The sequence below is a fragment of the Delphinus delphis genome, chromosome 10 (genome assembly GCF_949987515.2).
Source record: "Delphinus delphis chromosome 10, mDelDel1.2, whole genome shotgun sequence".
NCBI classification, from domain to species: domain Eukaryota; kingdom Metazoa; phylum Chordata; class Mammalia; order Artiodactyla; family Delphinidae; genus Delphinus; species Delphinus delphis.
The window spans coordinates 72764228-72785322 of NC_082692.2; the positions used below are offsets into that span (position 1 = coordinate 72764228).

Genomic DNA, 21095 nt, shown 5'->3' on the forward strand with positions numbered 1-21095 from the left:
AAGTTAAGCTAATCCAGAAATAGATTTGATTTGATTTTTTCTTTTTATCTGTGAAATATCTTTTTCTTGGACTTTTATTTACAGTACGGTTAGAACATCTTCAAGAGAAAACTCTTAAAGAATGCAGCAGCTTAGGTAGGTGTCACCAAATTTCTTATTTAAAGCTGAATTTTTATTATTAAATTTTTGATGTTTACTATCTCACATTGGGTACTTATTTCTTTAAGAAGGATGTTTTACGTATTAGGTGTAAAGTATCTACCCTCTTTCCGAAAATTTCCTTTAAAAATATGCTTGATTGCCACCAGTGGGCACCATCGTTTAGTCCTCGAGATGAATGAAATTTCTGCCTCTGAGACGGTCTGCTTAGAGATATTTAAATAAGAAAAACACATCAACAGCAGAATCCTTTTTCTTTTGAGGTTCACTGGCAGCTTACTAAGCAGTTGTAGGTTTTCTCTGAGATGATAGAAAATGGGAAGTTGAATCCTTCTTGTAAAAATAAATTTAAAGTGTTCTGTCAGTCTTAATGTAAATAGGGATACAAAATGCCATGGTTACACTTGAGACCAGTTTTAAATAATACTTTCTTTGATCAGGCAATGATACACTGTCTTAATCCTAGGGACACAAGTTGATGACTTCTTACCTAAAATAAATGGGAGCACAGAAAAAGGTAGTGTAAAAAACTTAAATATTTTTCTTTCATGATATCCTTTTACTTTTTAAGCAGGATAGAGAAGTCAGGGTTTTTAGGTTTTAAGTGTTTGGAATGAAAAGCATGCTGCTCATTGACTATTACATCCCATCTTGTAAAAATCAAGCTTCCCTTTATTTTGTAATTCTTAATTCTGTGATCTATGGTTAGATATCCCTTGTTATATGGAAATTTCAATTATTCAAATAACAAGAAAATGATAATGTTCAACTTTAGTACTGGCTTATATAACATAGTATAGCTTTTTTCCCCCACTATATTTTCAAAGACGATACTACCATTTTCTTCCATCAAATACCGCTTCCTGGGGATAATTGGCCACCAGTTTTTAATGTTTGTGCACCCCCTGCCCCCTGCCCCCTTCCTGGCCAGGAGTTTACTTCAGAGGCCAGTGAGCCTTTGAACGTGTCATAGAAATTGCTCTCTTTATCCGTCTGTTTCATCAATCAGAGATAACAGGGTCAGTCATTTCTGCCATCTGAAAAATTCTTTATTTGTTCTTGATACATGACCCTTCTTTCTGGATAGCTTGGGTTATCTCTTGCCAAAAATGTACAGCCTCTGTTGGTTTTCTTAGTGCAACATGGGGTTTCTACTCAATGGTTTCTATATTCCTTCAGTCATTAAGATTCCTCCTACCCACCCCATTCACCCAACATTAATTGAGCACCAACTGTATGCCAAATCCTGTATTGGTTGCTTAGAGTACAAAATGAATAAAACTGTTTTCTGTGTTTACAAATCTATGTGCCTCTCAACTCAGTTTTTATACAGAAGTTGGTGGAAGACATCAAGGTCGATACCCAAGAATTTCTTACTAAATACTTTTTCCATGTATCGGGGATATCTTTATAGTTCTTGGGCAGCAACCAAACTCTGCTAAAGTTAGGAGGTGCTCTTTTGGTTTGTTTTGATTCGGTTTGGTTGGTTGGATTTTAATCAAGAACTGGCATAATAGGCTCAGGTAATCATGTATATGTGAGCCGCAAGGTCGAGAGCTAAATACTCTGTATATAACAAATCTTGAAACTCTAAATTTTAAAAATGTTTCATTAATCATTGTTATTTGACTATTTTATGTATGTTTTGTGAAAATACATTGACATTTAAAAATTTCAGTTTGAGTTTCACTTTGAGACTTTTTAAAGGTGTAGTTTATATTCATTGCACCACTATTACTAAAGTATATTTAGCAAACATGTAAAAAGACTTAATCCTCATCTTCTAAAAGCTTCTCATTCTTAAATGAATTTATATTTTCTGTTGTCGTTATTTTGCCCTTTTTTCTCTTTCTGGCATGTACACTTCTTATTCAAATCCATCACCCTTTTGACTTGAGCATGTATTCATGGATAATGTTAGTGTTAACTCGAGCTGGGAACATTCTATTCCTTCAGTTAAGAATCTTTCTATATACACTGACCCATCTTTATACTATTTAGAATTGTCAAATTACTGCTTAAAATTTTTTGCCAATTCCAGTTGATTTAGATGAGAATAGTTGTAGACAGCTCCTTGATTTAAAACTGAATAAGGAAAAAAAAAAAAAAAAACTGAATAAGGGGCCTTCCGTGGTGGTGCAGTGGTTAAGAATCCGCCTGCCAATGCAGGAGACACGGGCTCAAGCCCTGACCCAGGAAGATCCCACATGCTGCGGAGCAACTAAGCCCGTGCTCCTAGAGCCTGTGCTCCGCAACAAGAGAAGGCACCACAATGAGAAGTCTGCGCACCACAATGAAGAGTAGCCCCCGCTCGTGGCAACTAGAGAAAGCCTGCGCGGCAACAAAGACCCAGTGCAGCCAAAAATAAATAATAACTATATTTATTTTTTAAAAAAGAATCTTTTTATATACATTGAACCATCTTTATACTATTTAGAATTGTCAAATTACTGCTTAAAATTTTTTGCCAATTCCAGTTGATTTAGAGGAGAATAGTTGTAGACAGCTCCTTGATTTAAAACTGAATAAGGGTACTTCCCTGGTGGTGCAGTGGTTAAAAATCTGCCTGCCAATACAGGGGACACGGATTAGATCCCTGGTCCTGGAAGATCCCACATGCCACGGAGCAGCTAAACACGTGCGCCACAACTACTGAGCCCACGTGCTGCAACTACTGAAGGCCATGCCTAGAGCCCATGCTCCACAAGAGAAGCCACTGCGATGAGAAACCCGTGCACTGCAATGAAGAGTAGCTCCTGCTCACTGCAACTAGAGAAAACCCGAGGGCAGCAACAAAGACCCAATGCAGCCCCCCCAAAAAAAAAAAACACTGAATAAGATATTTCGGACACTTTAGGGTGCTCCTTGCTATGATTATTTTTCCCTTGCTGGTATTTGTTTTTCTGGTAGTGCTAAATTGAGTAGTGTGAGAGTGAACAATAGAATGTCTTTAAAGAAACTCAGTAGTAAATATCTGGATATGCACAAAAGATTCATACACTGGATTTAGTTACAAAGTGGATTTTGGAATAAGATGGGTCTATTCTGAATTATTTATTATATAGTAAGAAACCAATTATCAAGTATTCAAATATTGCCCAAGTCCACAATCATAATGTGCTATCAGATATGATTTTAACTAAAATTACTCTTTAAATAGAGCGAGAACCAAGTATGGTTATAAGAGAATATTTCAAAAATGTCTGGAGAAATTAAGATTAATAATACTTCTCCACTAAATCCCATTTTTGAGATTACTTAAATCTAAAGTAGCTGCTATAAGCACAGTTTTGTACTGTAATTTTTAAAATGTTATAAGCATATTTTAAATATATCTTAGAAGGTATAGAAAAGCTCTGTCTAATAGAACTATTCTGAGAGCCACATACATAATTTAAAATTTTCTGGTAGCCACATTAAAATTATAAAAAGAAATAGGTAAATTTTTAATAATGTATTTAATAATATATTTACTTTAACCCACTATATCCAAAATATTATTTCAATATGTAATCAATATTAAAAGATTGCAAATGAGGATTTCACATTCTTTTTTCCTTAGTAAGTCTTTGAAATCAGTATATATTTAATTTACACTGACAACACATTTCAGTTCAAACTAACAACTTTTTAAGGGCTCAGTGACCACATGTGGCTAATGGCTACTGTACTGGACAACACAGGTATAAAAAATCAAAACCCATAGGTAACTCATGTATAAATAAAACACATTTTAAGTGTCATGATTCTCTATTATGTTTCTGTATCTGCTTTTTCTTTACATTCCTACAGCTCCATTTAGTAGCACAGGACACACCCCCTCCCCTGCCCCAGCACTTTCAGTATCTGATTCTTGATTCTTGGTTTGGATTATCAGTGACATCTTTTGTAGTTTTTTGCAAAGTGAAATTCCCAAGGTCCTGAATTCAAGTAATGAAGTGTTAACAGTGTCATGATCCAAATCCTTTACATGTACTACCTGAAAGACTTTCCTCTCATGTATCTTAGGAAATAACCTTTGTGAAAGTCACATGTATATTTATCTTTTTTTTTTTTTTATATTTTTATATTAATCTTGCATTTTATCCAAACTAGTGTAGTAGATATTTTAATGTAGAGTCCATAGTAAAATCAGAGTAGGTAAAAAGTTTGATTTTTGGCTTGGTATGTGATGGTGGGATGTCCTGCATTAATAAATTTCATCTGAAGTCTTGTGATGCTTCTCTGAAATTTGGTTTCAAATATATATATTTTTAAATATGTTTTATAAAGTCCTTTAGTTAGGCTAAAATTTGGTTTTACTGAGTTTTCATATTTAACAGTGATATTGTACAGTTTTGAGTTTTGAAAATGTTCTATAGCTTACATAGGATTTATGTAAACAACTTTTTATTTTGGTAATTACTATTCAACTGAAGACTCCTGTTTTGGATTTCTTGGCTGCAATTGGCAAATGCTATTTATTAGATTTTTTTTTTAATTTCTAATTTCTATTGCAGTTAGCCTTTTTTTCTCTTTTTCATTGTATTTCTGTATAACTGTATGTTATATGTGTGTGTCATATGTAGTTACAACTGTATATAACTGTGTATGTGTGTTTATATAGAAATATATATCGGCATACCATGTAAGTAGATAAAGGATAATGAGGGATTTGAATATGAAGGTAAAGAAGAAGGCCATCAGTAAGGGTGTCAAGAGAGGTTGTCCAGCCATCAGAGTAGGAGATGCCTGCCTCTTAAGCAAAGTTGAAATGATGAGGGGTGAGGCCAGGTGGAAGATAAAAGAAGCTTTTACAGTCAGCGTGGTACTGACTCGTCCTCTTTGACAGGTTTTTGTGTGTTTACACCTTCTAGATAGTCATCATGTTGGAATATATTTTTAACACTTGAACTTCCAATGTCTGTTTGGTAGTTTTGAAAGATACAAATATGTACTTGAAGGATGTTGTCCAGATTTAGAAGTTAACTCTTTGAATCAAAGTAAATAAAGCTTATTGTAAGAAAAGGGATGAAACATTTATTAAACTACTGTGTTAGGTTTTGATTCTCTTTACTTATTGGAAAAAAAAAATCTGTTTGACCTGAGCGAAACCATTTACCAAGCTCTTATTTTAAAATGTACGGGCATTGATTTTAATCATTTAGGCAGAGATAACAATGTAATGATTTGATAGTGTGTGAAGTATAGATTAAGTGACTCAAGGGGAAAGACTACTAGTGAAATGAAAGTGTAAAAATTAAAATATTATATCAGTTTCTTAAAAATTTTAAGGCATTTTATGGTATTCTTAAAATATTTACTGTTTGCCTCTTAACTAAGATGAATATCTTTGAAGGGGGACTGTTGGAGAACAGTCATTTGAAAATTAATTCAGTAAGAACAAATATAAAATTTTTAAATTATTTAAGGGTGTTTGTTAAGCTCTCAAGAAAAAGATGTATTTTAAAAGTGGGAGAAGCTTTTTAAAGCAATATATTTCTATGGTTTTCTTGAGCTATTTGGATAGAAACTGCACCTTTAAAAGCTAACCATTTGGGGTACAGATTAAGATTATATAATTATAATTTTCAGTCATTTAACTTTAACTCCAAAATATGTCTGCTGTTAGTATTAAAATATATTAAACTTTTATTAATCTTATTCAGTTACCCATGTTAATACATTTTGGTTTTCCTACCTTTGCTGTTGGTTTTCAAAAACGGCAACAAAAACTGTATCCTTAAAGGTGTTTCTTTCTTTATTAGAGCACTTGCTTTCAAAGAGTGGCGGGGACTGCACTTTTATTCATCAATTCATAGAATGCCAGAGTGAGTACAGAGTATTTTTCACATTGATTTTAATGAAGTCAGGGTCTAAATTGAAAAATGAGAGGAATAATTAACATCTCAACGTGTTTGTTATGGTAGAAGTGCACAAAGGCCATCTTCAGACAGCAGTGGTTCTTTTCATACTGTTTCTCTCTTTTGAGAAAAATGTTTCTCTTGTATGTTTTGAGAAAAATGTTTCTCTTGTATTTGCCTTCACGATGGAGGTGAGCATTTCATATTGCCCACGAAAAAGAGGCAGTTTCAAGCTTTTTAAGTAAAAAGCATTACTGAGTAGGGAATAAAATAGAATGGCAAGCAACAAAACCTCTGTCTGGATACTTAGGAGATAGTAATAACATTAACCTGTTTTACTTAAGTTCTAGTTCTATCACAGATTTGGATTTTGAGATTCTTAGATAAATATCTTAAATGATTAAATGAAGCCACAAAAATAGTGATTTCATTTGGACACTCAGTTCTGGAGATAGCCCTTAGGGTAGCAAGAGCTTTCTGGAGGAGAAGTAGTAATAGATTGTCCTACAGTATGACATCTACTACCTACTCTGGGGGAGTTGTACAAGGCTAATTTTAATAATATTTAAAAGATAGACAGGTTGGCTTTTGAGGTGATTTAGAACAAAAGAATTCTGAATGCTGAATTCTGAACAAAAGAATTGTGTATTCCATCTTACTTGAAAATCATGTGACTGCTTAAATCTGTAACAATCACAAGGTTGTGTTATTCTCTTAGTTTCTTAGTAACAATTAAAGGTCACGCTGTGTAGTAAAGATTCATTGATAAAACCTATACTTTTTCCTATCAGACACACATTTTGTCAGGCATTTTTTTCTTCCTGTTTGCTCTCTCTTTGAAATGAGTGGTTTTCCAAGTATTTATGCTCATGAATTCATTTTATGGGTGTGCATGCATGTGTGGTTACTGTTCCACCCTTTGCTCCCACCCTGCCAATCTCAAGAGCATTCGTGGATCGTAAGGGTCACACCTGGTAGTTATAGCAGGCACAAACTCAACAGATCACATGTTATACTCCTTAGAGATGCTTTAAGGAAACATGGAATTTCATTTAGTGGTTTTAGAAGAACTTCTGTTTTTGTCCATTTTAGAGACTATAATGTTGAATGTAAGTTTAATATTACTTTGAGCCAAATTGTTTAATAAATATGGCACATTTCTTTGTTCTTTGTTTTTTCATAAAGCAAAGATTAGTGCATCTTTTTGTTACCTTCTGGTTACTAAATCTCATTTTTACAGTCAGCAGACACAGGGATTGGGGCAAAATAATTGGTACCCACTGAAACCAACTAAAAGTAGGATGTGTAACCTAAAATATATATCTTTAAGAGAAGGGTTTTATGCTTAGTTATGTGACCATTTTAAAATAAGTTATTTTTATTTTGAGCTTTTGGGATTTATGTTTTGAGCCTAAAGAAATAAGAACAGAGAACTATCAAAATAATGTTTTACTAAGTTACTGTTTGCAAAAATCATTTAAAGTATTATTATGAAATGTTTAAAATATTTAGCTGTAGTTTTAACACAGAGCAATGTTTGTTTTAAATAAAGAAAAAGATGTTTGGAGATTTTTATTGGGTCATAGTTATGGGGGCAAATAAACATTCAGAGATTGAGCAGAAGTTATATAAATTACAGCAATCCCCTCAGTGAGGATATTAGCCAATAAAATAATGTTTACAAGGACTATGTAATGGCACGGGTAAATGCTAAATGTGATACACAGAGGGGAAATGAGAATATAAAACCCTGTTTTCTTGGACAAAGAGTGAACCAAAGAACAGAAAAAATAAAGTATAAGCATGCCTAGATGTCTGAATCCACTGGGTTCTTAAGTATAAATAGTGGAAGTTTGGGTTGTAAATTCAGGTAGCTAGGGATATAGCTTGTTATCTGAATCTGTTTGGTTCCTGGGTTTTGGTGGCAAGTAGCAAGAGCTGTATCTCAAATTTTCCAAATCTGTTTGGCTCCTTAAATTTGGATAGCTGGAGCTGGCGTCGTAAGGGTTACCTCTGGTTTGATTTGTTCTCATTTTCATTATTTTATGACATTTTTATTGTTTGATGACAAGGTGCCATTATTGAAATTGTCGTGCTTAATAAGTATTATGGCAAGCTAGGCAAATTCAGCAAAAATCTTACTCAAGTGAACTTTTGAAACAATTTTGGATTATTTTTTGACAAGCACACATAAACTTTTTTGCCATTATTTTCATTGATAGGCATCTTGAACTGATTTATGATCTTGACAATGAAGTGTATATTCTGTGAGCAGTAATACTTCATATTTTTGTTTCGTCTTTTAAAAAGCAAATATTAAGTATCTAGTTCTCATTATTTACTATGCTTGTATAGTGTAAATTCACTTGGTGTTTTAAAAATTAGATAGCAAGTAGTTCACTTCCATAGGAGTCATCATGCCTATTTTATTATATTTTTATTTTTTAAATTTATTTATTTATTTTTGGCCACGTTGGGTCTCCCTTGTTGTGCACGGGCTTTCTCTAGTTGTGGAGAGCGGGGGCTACTCTTCATTGTGGTGTGAGGGCTTCTCATTGCGGTGGCTTCTCTTGTTACGGAGCATGGGCCCCAGGCATGTGGGCTCTGGAGCGCAGACTCAGTAGTTGTGGCGCATGGGCTTAGTTGCTCCGCAGCATGTGCGATCTTCCTGGACCATGGCTCAAACCCGTGTCCTCTGCATTGGCAGGCGGATTCTTAACCACTGCACCACCAGGGAAGTCTCATCATGCCTATTTTAAATATATTGACAGATTTTTTTTTCAGTTTATGTGTATGACTCCGTAAGAGAACAATTTGGTTGTTGGCTCTCTCCATTTATAAGGTGATTTTGAAGAAATTAAATGGGTCGGAACACATTTCAATTTGTTTTCCTTTTATGGTAAAACAGACTATTCCTTTTAATTCTCTTTTAGGAGAAAAACTTTTTTTAAAAAATATTTATTTATTTATTCATTCATTCATTTATGGCAGCATCGAGTCTTAGTTGCGGCACGTGGTATCTTCCATTGCGCGCGTGGGCTCCTTGCTGCACCGGGCAGGCTTCTCTCTAGTTGTGGCGCTCAGGCTCCAGAGCACGTGGGCTCTGTAGTTTGCAGCACGCAGGCTCTCTAGTTGACGCATCGGAGCTCAGTAGTTGTGGCGCGCAGGCTTAGTCGCCCCGCAGCATGTGGGATCTTAGTTCCCCGACCAGGGATGGAACCCGTGTCCCCTGCATTGGAAGGCAGGTTCTTAACCACTGGTCTGCCGGGGAAATCACTAGGAGAAAAGCTTTTATTCTCTGGCATAGAGATTGGATTTGAACAGATTTAAATATAACCTTTTGCATAATTCCAGAACTGTGAAGTAAATTTTCTATATAAAAATACATCATATAAAATCTAGAATTAACAAGTAACTTTAATAAAACTTACTAAAAAGTTTTCACAAATTTTCTTCTTCAGAGATTCAGGCATGAAGTTTGGTTTAAGCAGAACTCCACATACCATGTTCCCTGCAAATTTTAGTCACTCAAGGTTTACCATATAAACTTTAATGAATACATTGAGACTTTTGTATGCTTGCTAAAGATGCTTTCTGAGTTAAAAGTTGTACATCTCTAAATCTGTTTCATACATATTTTGTGAATTCTGCCACTTGATTAACTTGTATGCTGAGTGAAAGGATGAAGGGTGTAAAAGGTAGAGAAGCTAAGGATGTAGAGACCTGCCATCCCTTGGTGAGCATGGAGTGAAAAACAGCCTTCTCTGGACTGCTTCCTGCCCCTTTGATTTCTCTTGCTACTGTTTGTCGAGGTGTCTGGGTGCCAGAGAAACTTTCCTCTGAGGTCTGCTTTGTAGAGACAAACTGCCCACTCCCCCAAGGGCATCTGCCTTTTGATGATGGAGTTAAGAGTCCTATGAAATAAACCTCACGTCTTTGTATTCTTAATCCATGCTTACTATGCGACTTAATCATTTTTACTATCATATTAGGCAAAAGTCTAATTCTCTTAATATTTCATGTCTTATTTTTTTTCCTGATTAAAAAAAAAATTCTCTCCCTGCCTCCCACCCCCATTTTGAAATTACAGTCACTATCTGTGTATGATTCTCTCATTCCATCCTCCGTGCTCTTAGGGCTTTGCTCTCACATAGAAATTGCCTTATTTGGAGTAATGCATTGAATCAGTGTTGCTCTTGTGACTGTTTACTTTTCATCACTCTATGAGATCAGCCTCTCTAAACAATTTCAGGCTTATTCTGATTACATATTGTACTTGAAACAGAGTTTTAAATTTGCATCTTTTAAACTTTTATTTCTCTAAGCCAAAGCAGTTTATTTATGCCAAAGAATAGAAAACACTTGGTGTGGTTCCCTTCTCTTAGTAGTTAATGTCCCCATTACAGGAAAACTCTTGAGTTTAAACTAGATGTTGCTAATTTTTTATTTCTTTGTTCTTAGAGTAGTTGTCCAATGTAAGATATATTGGAGGGTTTTGTTTGTTGTTTATTTGTACTAACCATCTCCCCAGTCAGCTAGCTTTCCAATATTTCTGCCAGATTTTCTTCCAGTATAATTGCACAGAAGATAGTCTTAAATTCATGCCAGTAGTGTTTTGGTATATAGACTGTTCCTTTAAAAAAAAAATCCATTTCTGTATTCTGGAAATTGGTTCATTTCGTTGAATTTTAAATCTGTCATTGAATTCTAATTTTTTTTTCTTTTGTTCTTCCTTATTCTTAGATTTTAAGGCAAACAGCCTCTGGAACTGTTTTTAGGGAAAGGCAGATTATCTTCTTTTTTTTTTTTTTTTTTTTTTTTTTTAAACATCTTTATTGGAGTATAATTGCTTTACAATGGTATGTTAGTTTCAGCTTCACAACAAAATGAATCATTTATATATACACATATGTTCCCATATCTCTTCCCGCTTGCGTCTCCCTCCCTCCCACCCTCCCTATCCCACCCCTCCAGGCGGTCACAAAGCATCGAGCTGATCTCCCTGTGCTATGCGGCTGCTTCCCACTAGCTATCTACCTTACGTTTAGTAGTGTATATATGTCCATGCCTCTTTATCGCTTTGTCACCGTTTACCCTTCCCCCTCCCCATAGCCTCAAGTCCATTCTCTAGTAAGTCTGTGTCTTTATTCCTGTTTCACCCCTAGGTTTTTCATGACATTTTTTTTTCTTAAATTCCATATATATGTGTTAGCATACGGTATTTGTCTCTCTCTTTCTGACTTACTTCACTCTGTATGACAGACTCTAGGTCTATCCACCTCATTACAAATAGTTCAATTTCATCTCTTTTTATGGCTGAGTAATATTCCATTGTATATATGTGCCACATCTTCTTTATCCATTCATCCGATGATGGACACTTAGGTTGTTTCCATCTCTGGGCTATTGTAAATAGAGCTGCAATGAACATTTTGGTACATGACTCTTTTTGAATTCTGGTTTTCTCAGGGTATATGCCCAGTAGTGGGATTGCTGGGTCATATGGTAGTTCTATTTGTAGCTTTTTAAGGAACCTCCATACTGTTCTCCACAGTGGCTGTATCAATTTACATTCCCACCAACAGTGTAAGAGGGTTCCCTTTTCTCCACACCCTCTCCAGCATTTGTTGTTTCTAGATTTTTTGATGATGGCCATTCTGACTGGTGTGAGATGATATCTCATTGTCGTTTTGATTTGCATTTCTCTAATGATTAGTGATGTTGAGCATTCTTTCATGTGTTTGTTGGCAGTCTGTATATCTTCTTTGGAGAAATGTCTATTTAGGTCTTCTGCCCATTTTTGGATTGGGTTGTTTGTTTTTTTGTTATTAAGCTGCATGAGCTGCTTGTAAATTTTGGAGATTAATCCTTTGTCAGTTGCTTCATTTGCAAATATTTTCTCCCATTCTGAGGGTTGTCTTTTTGTCTTCTTTATGGTTTCCTTTGCTGTGCAAAAGCTTTTAAGTTTCATTAGGTCCCATTTGTTTACTTTTGTTTTTATTTCCATTTCTCTAGGAGGTGGGTCAAAAAGGACCTTGCTGTGATTTATGTCATAGAGTGTTCTGCCTATGTTTTCCTCTAAGAGTTTGATAGTTTCTGGCCTTACATTTAGGTCTTTAATCCATTTTGAGCTTATTTTTGTGTATGGTGTTAGGGAGTGATCTAATCTCATACTTTTACATGTAGCTGTCCAGTTTTCCCAGCACCACTTATTGAATAGGCTGTCCTTTCTCCACTGTACATTTCTGCCTCCTTTGTCAAAGATAAGGTGACCATATGTGCGTGGGTTTATCTCTGTGCTTTCTATCCTGTTCCATTGATCTATATTTCTGTTTTTGTGCCAGTACCATACTGTCTTGATTACTGTAGCTTTGTAGTATAGTCTGAAGTCAGGAAGCCTGATTCCTCCAGCTCCATTTTTCGTTCTCAAGATTGCTTTGGCTATTCGGGGTCTTTTGTGTTTCCATACAAATTGTGAAATTTTTTGTTCTAGTTCTGTGAAAAATGCCAGTGGTAGTTTCATAGGGATTGCATTGAATCTGTAGATTGCTTTGGGTAGTAGAGTCATTTTCACAATGTTGATTCTTCCAATCCAAGAACATGGTATATCTCTCCATCTATTTGTATCATCTTTAATTTCTTTCATCAGTGTCTTATAATTTTCTGCATACAGGTCTTTTGTCTCCTTAGGTAGGTTTATTCCTAGGTATTTTATTCTTTTTGTTGCAATAGTAAATGGGAGTGTTTTCTTGATTTCACTTTCAGATTTTTCATCATTAGTATATAGGAATGCCAGAGATTTCTGTGCATTAATTTTGTATCCTGCAACTTTACCAAATTCATTGATTAGCTCTAGTAGTTTTCTGGTAGCATCTTTAGGGTTCTCTATGTATAGGATCATGTCATCTGCAAACAGTGACAGCTTTACTTCTTCTTTTCCGATTTGGATTCCTTTTATTTCCTTTTCTTCTCTGATTGCTGTGGCTAAAACTTCCAAAACTATGTTGAATAAGAGTGGTGAGAGTGGGCAACCTTGTCTTGTTCCTGATCTTAGTGGAAATGCTTTCAGTTTTTCACCATTGAGGATGATGTTTGCTGTGGGCTTGTCATATATGGCCTTTATTATGTTGAGGAAAGTTCCCTCTATGCCTACTTTCTGCAGGGTTTTTATCATAAATGGGTGTTGAATTTTGTCAAAAGCTTTCTCTGCATCTATTGAGATGATCATATGGTTTTTCTCCTTCAATTTGTTAATATGGTGTATCACGTTGATTGATTTGCGTATATTGAAGAATCCTTGCATTCCTGGAATAAACCCCACTTGATCATGGTGTATGATCCGTTTAATGTGCTGTTGGATTCTGTTTGCTAGTATTTTGTTGAGGATCTTTGCATCTATGTTCATCAGTGATATTGGCCTGTAGTTTTCTTTCTTTGTGACATCCTTGTCTGGTTTTGGTATCAGGGTGATGGTGGCCTCGTAGAATGAGTTGGGGAGTGTTCCTCCCTCTGCTATATTTTGGAAGAGTCTGAGAAGGATAGGTGATAGCTCTTCTCTAAATGTTTGATAGAATTCGCCTGTGAAGCCATCTGGTCCTGGGCTTTTGCTTGTTGGAAGATTTTTAATCACAGTTTCAATTTCAGTGCTTGTGATTGGTCTGTTCATAGTTTCTATTTCTTCCTGATTCAGTCTTGGCAGGTTGTGCCTTTCTAAGAATTTGTCCATTTCTTCCAGGTTGTCCATTTTATTGGCATAGAGTTGCTTGTAGTAATCTCTCATGATCTTTTGTGTTTCTGCAGTGTCAGTTGTTACTTCTCCTTTTTCATTTCTAATTCTATTGATTTGAGTCTTCTCCCTTTTTTTCTTGATGAGTCTAGCTAATGGTTTATCAATTTTGTTTATCCTTTCAAAGAACCAGCTTTTAGTTTTATTGATCTTTGCTATCGTTTCCTTCATTTCTTTTTCATTTATCTCTGATCTGATTTTTATGATTTCTTTCCTCCTGCTAACTTTGGGGTTTTTTTGTTCTTCTTTCTCTAATTGCTTGAGGTGCAAGGTTAGGTTGTTTATTCGAGATGTTTCCTGCTTCTTAAGGTGGGCTTGTATTGCTATAAACTTCCCCCTTAGAACTGCTTTTGCTGCATCCCACAGGTTTTGGGTCGTTGTGTCACCATTGTCATTTGTTTCTAGGTATTTTTTGATTTCCTCTTTGATTTCTTCAGTGATCACTTCATTATTAAGTAGTGTATTGTTTAGCCTCCATGTGTTTGTATTTTTTACAGATCTTTTCCTGTAATTGATATCTAGTCTCATGGCGTTGTGGTCAGAAAAGATACTTGATACAATTTCAATTTTCTTAAATTTACCAAGGCTTGATTTGTGACCTAAGATATGATCTATCCTGGAGAATGTTCCATGGGCACTTGAGAAAAATGTGTATTCTGTTGTTTTTGGATGGAGTGTCCTATAAATATCAATTAAGTCCATCTTGTTTAATGTATCATTTAAAGCTTGTGTTTCCTTATTTATTTTCATTTTGGATGATCTGTCCATGGGTGAAAGTGGGGTGTTTAAGTCCCCTACTATGAATGTGTTACTGTCGATTTCCCCTTTTATGGCTGTTAGTATTTGCCTTATGTATTGAGGTGCTCCTATGTTGGGTGCATAAATATTTACAATTGTTATATCTTCTTCTTGGATCGATCCCTTGATCATTATGTAGTGTCCTTCTTTGTCTCTTTTAATAGTCCTTATTTTAAAGTCTATTTTGTCTGATATGAGAATTGCTACTCCAGCTTTCTTTTGGTTTCCATTTGCATGGAATATCTTTTTCCATCCCCTTACTTTCAGTCTGTATGTGTCTCTAGGTCTGAAGTGGGTCTCTTGTAGACAGCATATATAAGGGTCTTGTTTTTGTATCCATTCAGCTAATCTGTGTCTTTTGGTGGGAGCATTTAGTCCATTTACATTTAAGGTAATTATCGATATGTATGTTCCTATTCCCATTTTCTAAATTGTTTTGGGTTCGTTATTATAGGTCTTTTCCTTCTCTTGTGTTTCTTGCCTAGAGAAGATCCTTTAGCATTTGTTGTAAAGCTGGTTTGGTGGTGCTGAACTCTCTCAGCTTTTGCTTGTCTGTAAAGGTTTTAATTTCTCCATCAAATCTGAATGAGATCCTTGCTGGGTAGAGTAGTCTTGGCTGCAGGTTTTTCTCCTTCATCACTTTCAGTATGTCCTGCCACTCCCTTCTGGCTTGTAGGGTTTCTGCTGAGAGATCAGCTGTTAACCTTATGGGGATTCCCTTATGTGTTATTTGTTGTTTTTCCCTTGCTGCTTTTAATATGTTTTCTTTGTATTTAATTTTTGACAGTTTGATTAATATGTGTCTTGGCGTATTTCTCCTTGGATTTATCCTGTATGGGACTCTCTGTGCTTCCTGGACTTGATTAACTATTTCCTTTCCCATATTAGGGAAGTTTTCAACTATAATCTCTTCAAATATTTTCTCAGTCCCTTTCTTTTTCTCTTCTTCTTCTGGAACCCCTATAATTCGAATGTTGGTGCGTTTAATGTTGTCCCAGAGGTCTCTGAGACTGTCCTCAGTTCTTTTCATTCTTTTTTCTTTATTCTGCTCTGCATTGGTTATTTCCACTATTTTATCTTCCAGGTCACTTATCCGTTCTTCTGCCTCAGTTATTCTGCTATTGATCCCATCTAGAGTACTTTTAATTTCATTTATTGTGTTGTTCATAATTGCTTGTTTCATCTTTAGTTCTTCTAGGTCCTTGTTAACTGATTCTTGCATTTTGTCCATTCTATTGTCCATTCTATCTCCAAGATTTCGGATCAACCTTACTATCATTATTCTGAATTCTTTTTCAGGTAGACTGCCTATTTCCTCTTCATTTGTTAGGTCTGGTGGGTTTTTATCTTGCTCCTTCATCTGCGGTGTGTTTTTCTGTCTTTTCATTTTGCTTATCTTACTGTGTTTGGGGTCTCCTTTTTTGCAGGCTGAAGGTTCGTAGTTCCTGTTGTTTTTTGTGTCTGTCCCCAGTGGCTAAGGTTGGTTCAGTGGGTTTTGTAGGCTTCCTGGTGGAGGGGACTAGGGCCTGTGTTCTGGTGGATGAGGCTGGATCTTGTCTTTCTGGTGGGCAGGTCCACGTCTGGTGATGTGTTTTGGGGTGTCTGTAGACTTATTATGATTTTGGGCAGCCTCTCTGCTAATGGGTGGGGTTGTGTTCCTGTCTTGCTAGTTGTTTGGCATAGGATGTCCAGCCCTGTGGCTTGCTGGTCGTTGAGTGAAGCTGGGTGCTGGCGTTGAGATGGAGATCTCTCGGAGATTTTTGCTGTTTGATATTATGTGCAGCTGGGAGGCCTCTTGTGGACCAGTGTCCTGAAGTTGGTTCTCCCACCTCAGAGGCACAGCACTGACTCCTGGCTGCAGCCCCAAGAGCCTTTCATCCACAGGGCTTCTTAATTTGGGATGATTCGTTGTCTATTCAGGTATTCCACAGATGCAGGGTATATCAAGTTGGTTGTGGAGCTTTAATCCGCTGCTCCTGAGGCTGCTGGGAGAGATTTCCCTTTCTCTTCTTTGTTCTCACAGTTCCCAGGGGCTCAGCTTTGGATTTGGCCCCGCCTGTGCGTGTAGGTCGCCGGAGGGCGTCTGTTCTTTGCTCAGACAGGACGGGGTTAAAGGAGCCGCTGATTCGGAGGCTCTGGCTCACTCAGGCCGGGGGGTAGGGAGGGTCACGGAGTGTGGGGCGGGCCTGCGGCGGCAGAGGCCGGCGTGACGTTGCAGCCTGAGGCGCACCGTGCGCTCTCCCGGGGGAGTTGTCCCTGGATCCCGGGACCCCGGCAGTGGCGGGCTGCACAGGCTCCCCGGAAGGGCGTGTGGCTAGCGACCTGTGTTCGCACACAGGCCTCCTGGTGGCGGCAGCAGCGGCCCTAGCGTCTCATGTCTGTCTCTGGGCTCCGCACTTCTAGCCGCGGCTAGCGCCCGTCCCTGGAGCTCTCTCAAGCAGCGTTCTTAATCCCCTCTCCTCCTTTTGGGAGGTCTGAGGTCTTCTGCCAGCGTTCAGTAGGTGCTCCGTAGGAGTTGTTCCACGCGTAGATGTATTTCTGGTGTATCTGTGGGGAGGAAGGTGATCTCCGCGTCTTACTCTTCCGCCATCTTCCCGGAAGTCCAGATTATCTTCTGTAATAGGAATTGCTTTAAGTATTTTGCTGCAGAAACAAATAACCTTGTGAAAAAGTCTCTATTATTCACATTAGCAACCTCTCAAGAGTCACCCTGTGCAGTTCTAAAGCTTTCTTTCTACTATGTGAGCTGCTGTTCTCTGAAGGGAAATAAATTGTTGGCTTGATGTTAATGCTGATTGTTAATTTTTACTTTGGTTGTATCTTGATGTTAATTCTTTTTTTTTTAATAAACTTATTTATCTTATTTATGTATTTTTGGCTGCGTTGGGTCTTCGTTACTGTGCACGGGCTTTCTCTAGTTGGGGCAAGCGGCAGCTACTCTTCGTTGCAGTGCAAGGGCTTCTCATCGCGGTGGCTTCTCTTGTTGCGGAGCACGGGCTATCGGCGTGTGGGCTTCAGTAGTTGTGGTACACGGGCTTCAGTAGTTGTGGTTCGCGGGCTTAGTTGCTCCACGGTTTGTGGGATCTTCCCAGACCAGGGCTGGAACCCGTGTTCCCAGCATTGGCAGGCAGATTCTTAACCACTGCGCTACCAGCCCCTTGATGTTAATTCTAATCTCAGTTTCTTAGCTGTATTTCCCTTAATGACCTTCTAAGTAACTCATTTTCATTTATGATGTTTAGAGGTGGATCAGAGGAACCTTTATGTGAATTCTGATTTGGTGCCTCATTGGCAGTATGACTCTGGGTGGTATGATCTCTTCAAACCTCAATTTCCTCATTTGTAAAATGGGATGGTAGTACCTACTTTATAGGATTATGAGAATTAAATGAGATAATGTTTACTAAGTGCTCTAAGTAATTCCTGGCACACAGGAATACGTGTTAACTAGAAGGTAGAAAACTTTTGCAGGGGCGTGGGGCAGAGTTTGGAGAGGGTGTTAATGGGAGCTTTCATGTTGAAGTAACTTGTTTTCCTCCTTTTTATTCCCATTTTCAAGACAGTGAAAGCTAATTGATCTAGCTTTATTGCTCCTGTTAAAGTAATATGTTTCCAACAATCTAGGGATTGTCTAACTTTTAAATTACCAATATGCATGCCATTTTAAAAATTTGGTCTCAAGCACATTATTTTGATGCCCTAGTCATAACATTTTCTTTTTAATGAAATCTAACTTTGAGATTTAGAAATATTCTCCAAGTTGGCATTTACAACAGCAAATTATGCAGTTCTTTTTTATTCTTCTACTTTTCTGTCTGTTTAAGATCCCTAGGGAGCTGACATGCGTATATGATAGTACTGTTTGAGTTTATTTTCTGCTTTCAATTGGTTGTAGCTGTCATGTGAGGAAAATGGCTAAGAACTAGGCACACCTGCGCTCCCTTTGAACTTCTTTTGTTTGCCTTGTTTCTCACTTTCATTTTGCACCACACAGTAATACAGACAGTATATAATATATTTTTATCAGCCAAGAAATACATTTGGTTCTCTTCTATTCAGTCTTTTGACAATATTAGGCAGTTTTTGCAATTCTGTGATATGTTTTCTGACTAAACAAAGTGCTTTGGTGGTGGTTCTCAAATGTTGTCAAACTTATACCCATCAGTTCTTTTCCTTGGTAGGTTCCCTACAGAATGCCTAAACACGTATATCAGGCGCAATTCAAGAATGTCCGCAGCAGCAGTATTATTCACAGTAATTCAAAACTGGAAATAACCTGAAAGACCATCAGTAGTTAAATGGATAAAAAACACTGAGGTATATAGGATGAATAAAGTTCAAAACCACTAAAATTACATTATTTAGTCACACATACTTGAGTAGTATGACTATAAAGAAATGCAAGAAATTAAATACCACAGAAGTCAGGATAATGCTTACCTCATGGGACTTTGATTGGAAAAGGCAATGTGGAAGGCTTTGGAGGTGGTGGTTAGGTTCTGTTTCTTAATTTGGTCAGTAGTCATACAGACATTAACTTTAAAAAAATGTTATTAACCCGTACCTTTGTATTTTATGCCCCTTTCGAAGTGTTGTTTCATAATAAATATGGTTTTAAAACAGGAGAAAATGAATAATAATCTCTCAAAGAGAGTAACCCTCAAAAAGAGGGAGTTTTAAAAAAGAAAGAAAATCTTAGGGACTTCCCTGGCAGTCCAGTGGTTAAGACTTTGCCTTCCAATGTAGGGGGTGCGGGTTCTATCCCTGGTTGAGGATTAAGGTCCCACATGCCTTGCGGCCAAAAAAAGCAAAACATAAAGCAGAAGCAGTATTGTAACAAATTCAATAAAGACTTTAAAAATGGTCCACATCAAAAAAAAAAAAGAAAGAAAGAAAGAAAGAAAATCTATCTTTCATTTGTGCCAAGGCAAATAGTTCTTTCGAGACCTGCAGTTATTATTATATGGAAGTTCTTTTTTGTCTCTGAGGGGTCTCTGATTTTCAGTACTTCTTAAAAGAGTTGAAGTCTCCACCCCAAGTTTGAGAACTAGCGGTTAGAAACTTTTTTAAAAACAATATTCTTTTCCTTAATACTTTAATCACAGGCCACTAATGATTCACTAGATTGGTAATATAACCTTAATAATTTCAATAGTGATAATAACAGCAGGTAATTATTATCTAGAGCTTAATACTGGTACTGTTCAAAACTTTTTATATGTATTTAATCCTTAGTTTTTTACAATGAGGAAAATATTCAAATAATTTTTCCAAGTTTGAACTCTTTAAACATAAATGCCTAATTCATTCATTCAGCAAATATTTATTAAGCATCTACTATGTATATACCAGGCATTATTTTAGCTTTGGGAGGTATAGAAATGAACAAGACAAAGATAGCTTTGCCTTCATGGAATTTACATTCTCTTGAGGAGATGAAAACTAATAAACTAATAATATGTCAGGTAGTGATAAATCTGCTGAAGAAAAAATGGAAGGTTATAAGACAATAGGGAGTGATAAAAGTATTATGTAGGACTTGAACAGATTTGGGACTAAGCTGAGTGAGTTGTACATGTGTCTGCAGAAAGAGTGTGTGAGATGGAGAGAAACCATATGAAAACCCAAGGCAGGTCTGAAATTGGAGTTTTAGAATAAAAATGCCTTCAAAAAATAAATAAACGCCAGATAGTAAATATTTTAGGCTTTGCGTGTTAAAAGGTCTCTGTTATAGCTACCAGACTCTGCCATTGTTGTGAAAAGCAGCCATGGACAATATGTAAATGAATGGACCTGTCTATGTTCCTATAAAACTTTATTTACTGAGGCGGCAGAAGGCTGGATTTGGCTCTGTGGGGCCATAGTTGGCTTATAGACCTTGTAGATCATGGTAGGGACTTAAGATTTTGTTCTAAAGGTGAGAGTTTTGAGCAATAAATTACTCCTAATGTGTGTTTATAATTTTTTAAAGGTGGTACTTCAATCTTCAACATCCTAGAGAAAGATTGGAATGGCTTTCAGAACCTGTGTTTATACTATTTCATTATTTGCTATATTCATATAACAAGCTTTTGTGGAACCTGTATTATGTGACATAATTGTGTTGAGAATTAAATTATTAATAAGATGCCTCCCTGCTTTCACTAGACCCTAAATTCCTAGATTTATCACATTTATCTTGGTAATCCATGAAGAGTACCTAGTACTGTATCTGGTGCATAGTAAGTACTTGAAGGAATGAGTATATTCCTCAAAGAGTTTGTAGTATGTTGGGAAAGGTGGACATAAATAAATAGTTGTAGTATAGCTTAATAGAGATACAAATGAAGAGCTATGGAAGAGGAGAGTTACCAAATCCATATAGGAGAAAGGAAGAGAAGATAAATTCAGTTTTGAGGGGTGAGATTAAGTTCCTGTGGGATTTCTGGGTGAAGATGTTTGAGAAGCAGTTAGGCATTAGGGTTCTGGGATGTGAGAGAGAGAGAGCTAGACTAGGCATCAACATTTAG

The 21095-nt window shown here is 36.7% G+C and overlaps 1 protein-coding gene across 21 annotated transcripts in view; it reads left to right on the plus strand.

Annotated features, from left to right (window-relative positions):
• SLMAP (sarcolemma associated protein) overlaps positions 1 to 21095 on the plus strand; it is a 158684-nt gene that overhangs the window by 95280 nt on the left and 42309 nt on the right. For 5 of the 21 annotated variants that reach the window (XM_060022726.1, XM_060022725.1, XM_060022731.1 and 2 more), the window contains 3 exons: positions 85 to 135; positions 626 to 676; positions 5907 to 5969. The exons of 3 other annotated variants lie outside the window; for them this stretch is intronic. In XM_060022726.1, the coding sequence (XP_059878709.1) occupies positions 85 to 135; positions 626 to 676; positions 5907 to 5969 (165 nt within the window). The remainder of the gene's footprint in view (positions 1 to 84; positions 136 to 625; positions 677 to 5906; positions 5970 to 21095) is intronic. 13 more of the 21 variants (XM_060022729.1, XM_060022740.1, XM_060022739.1 and 10 more) reach the window with 5 other exon arrangements.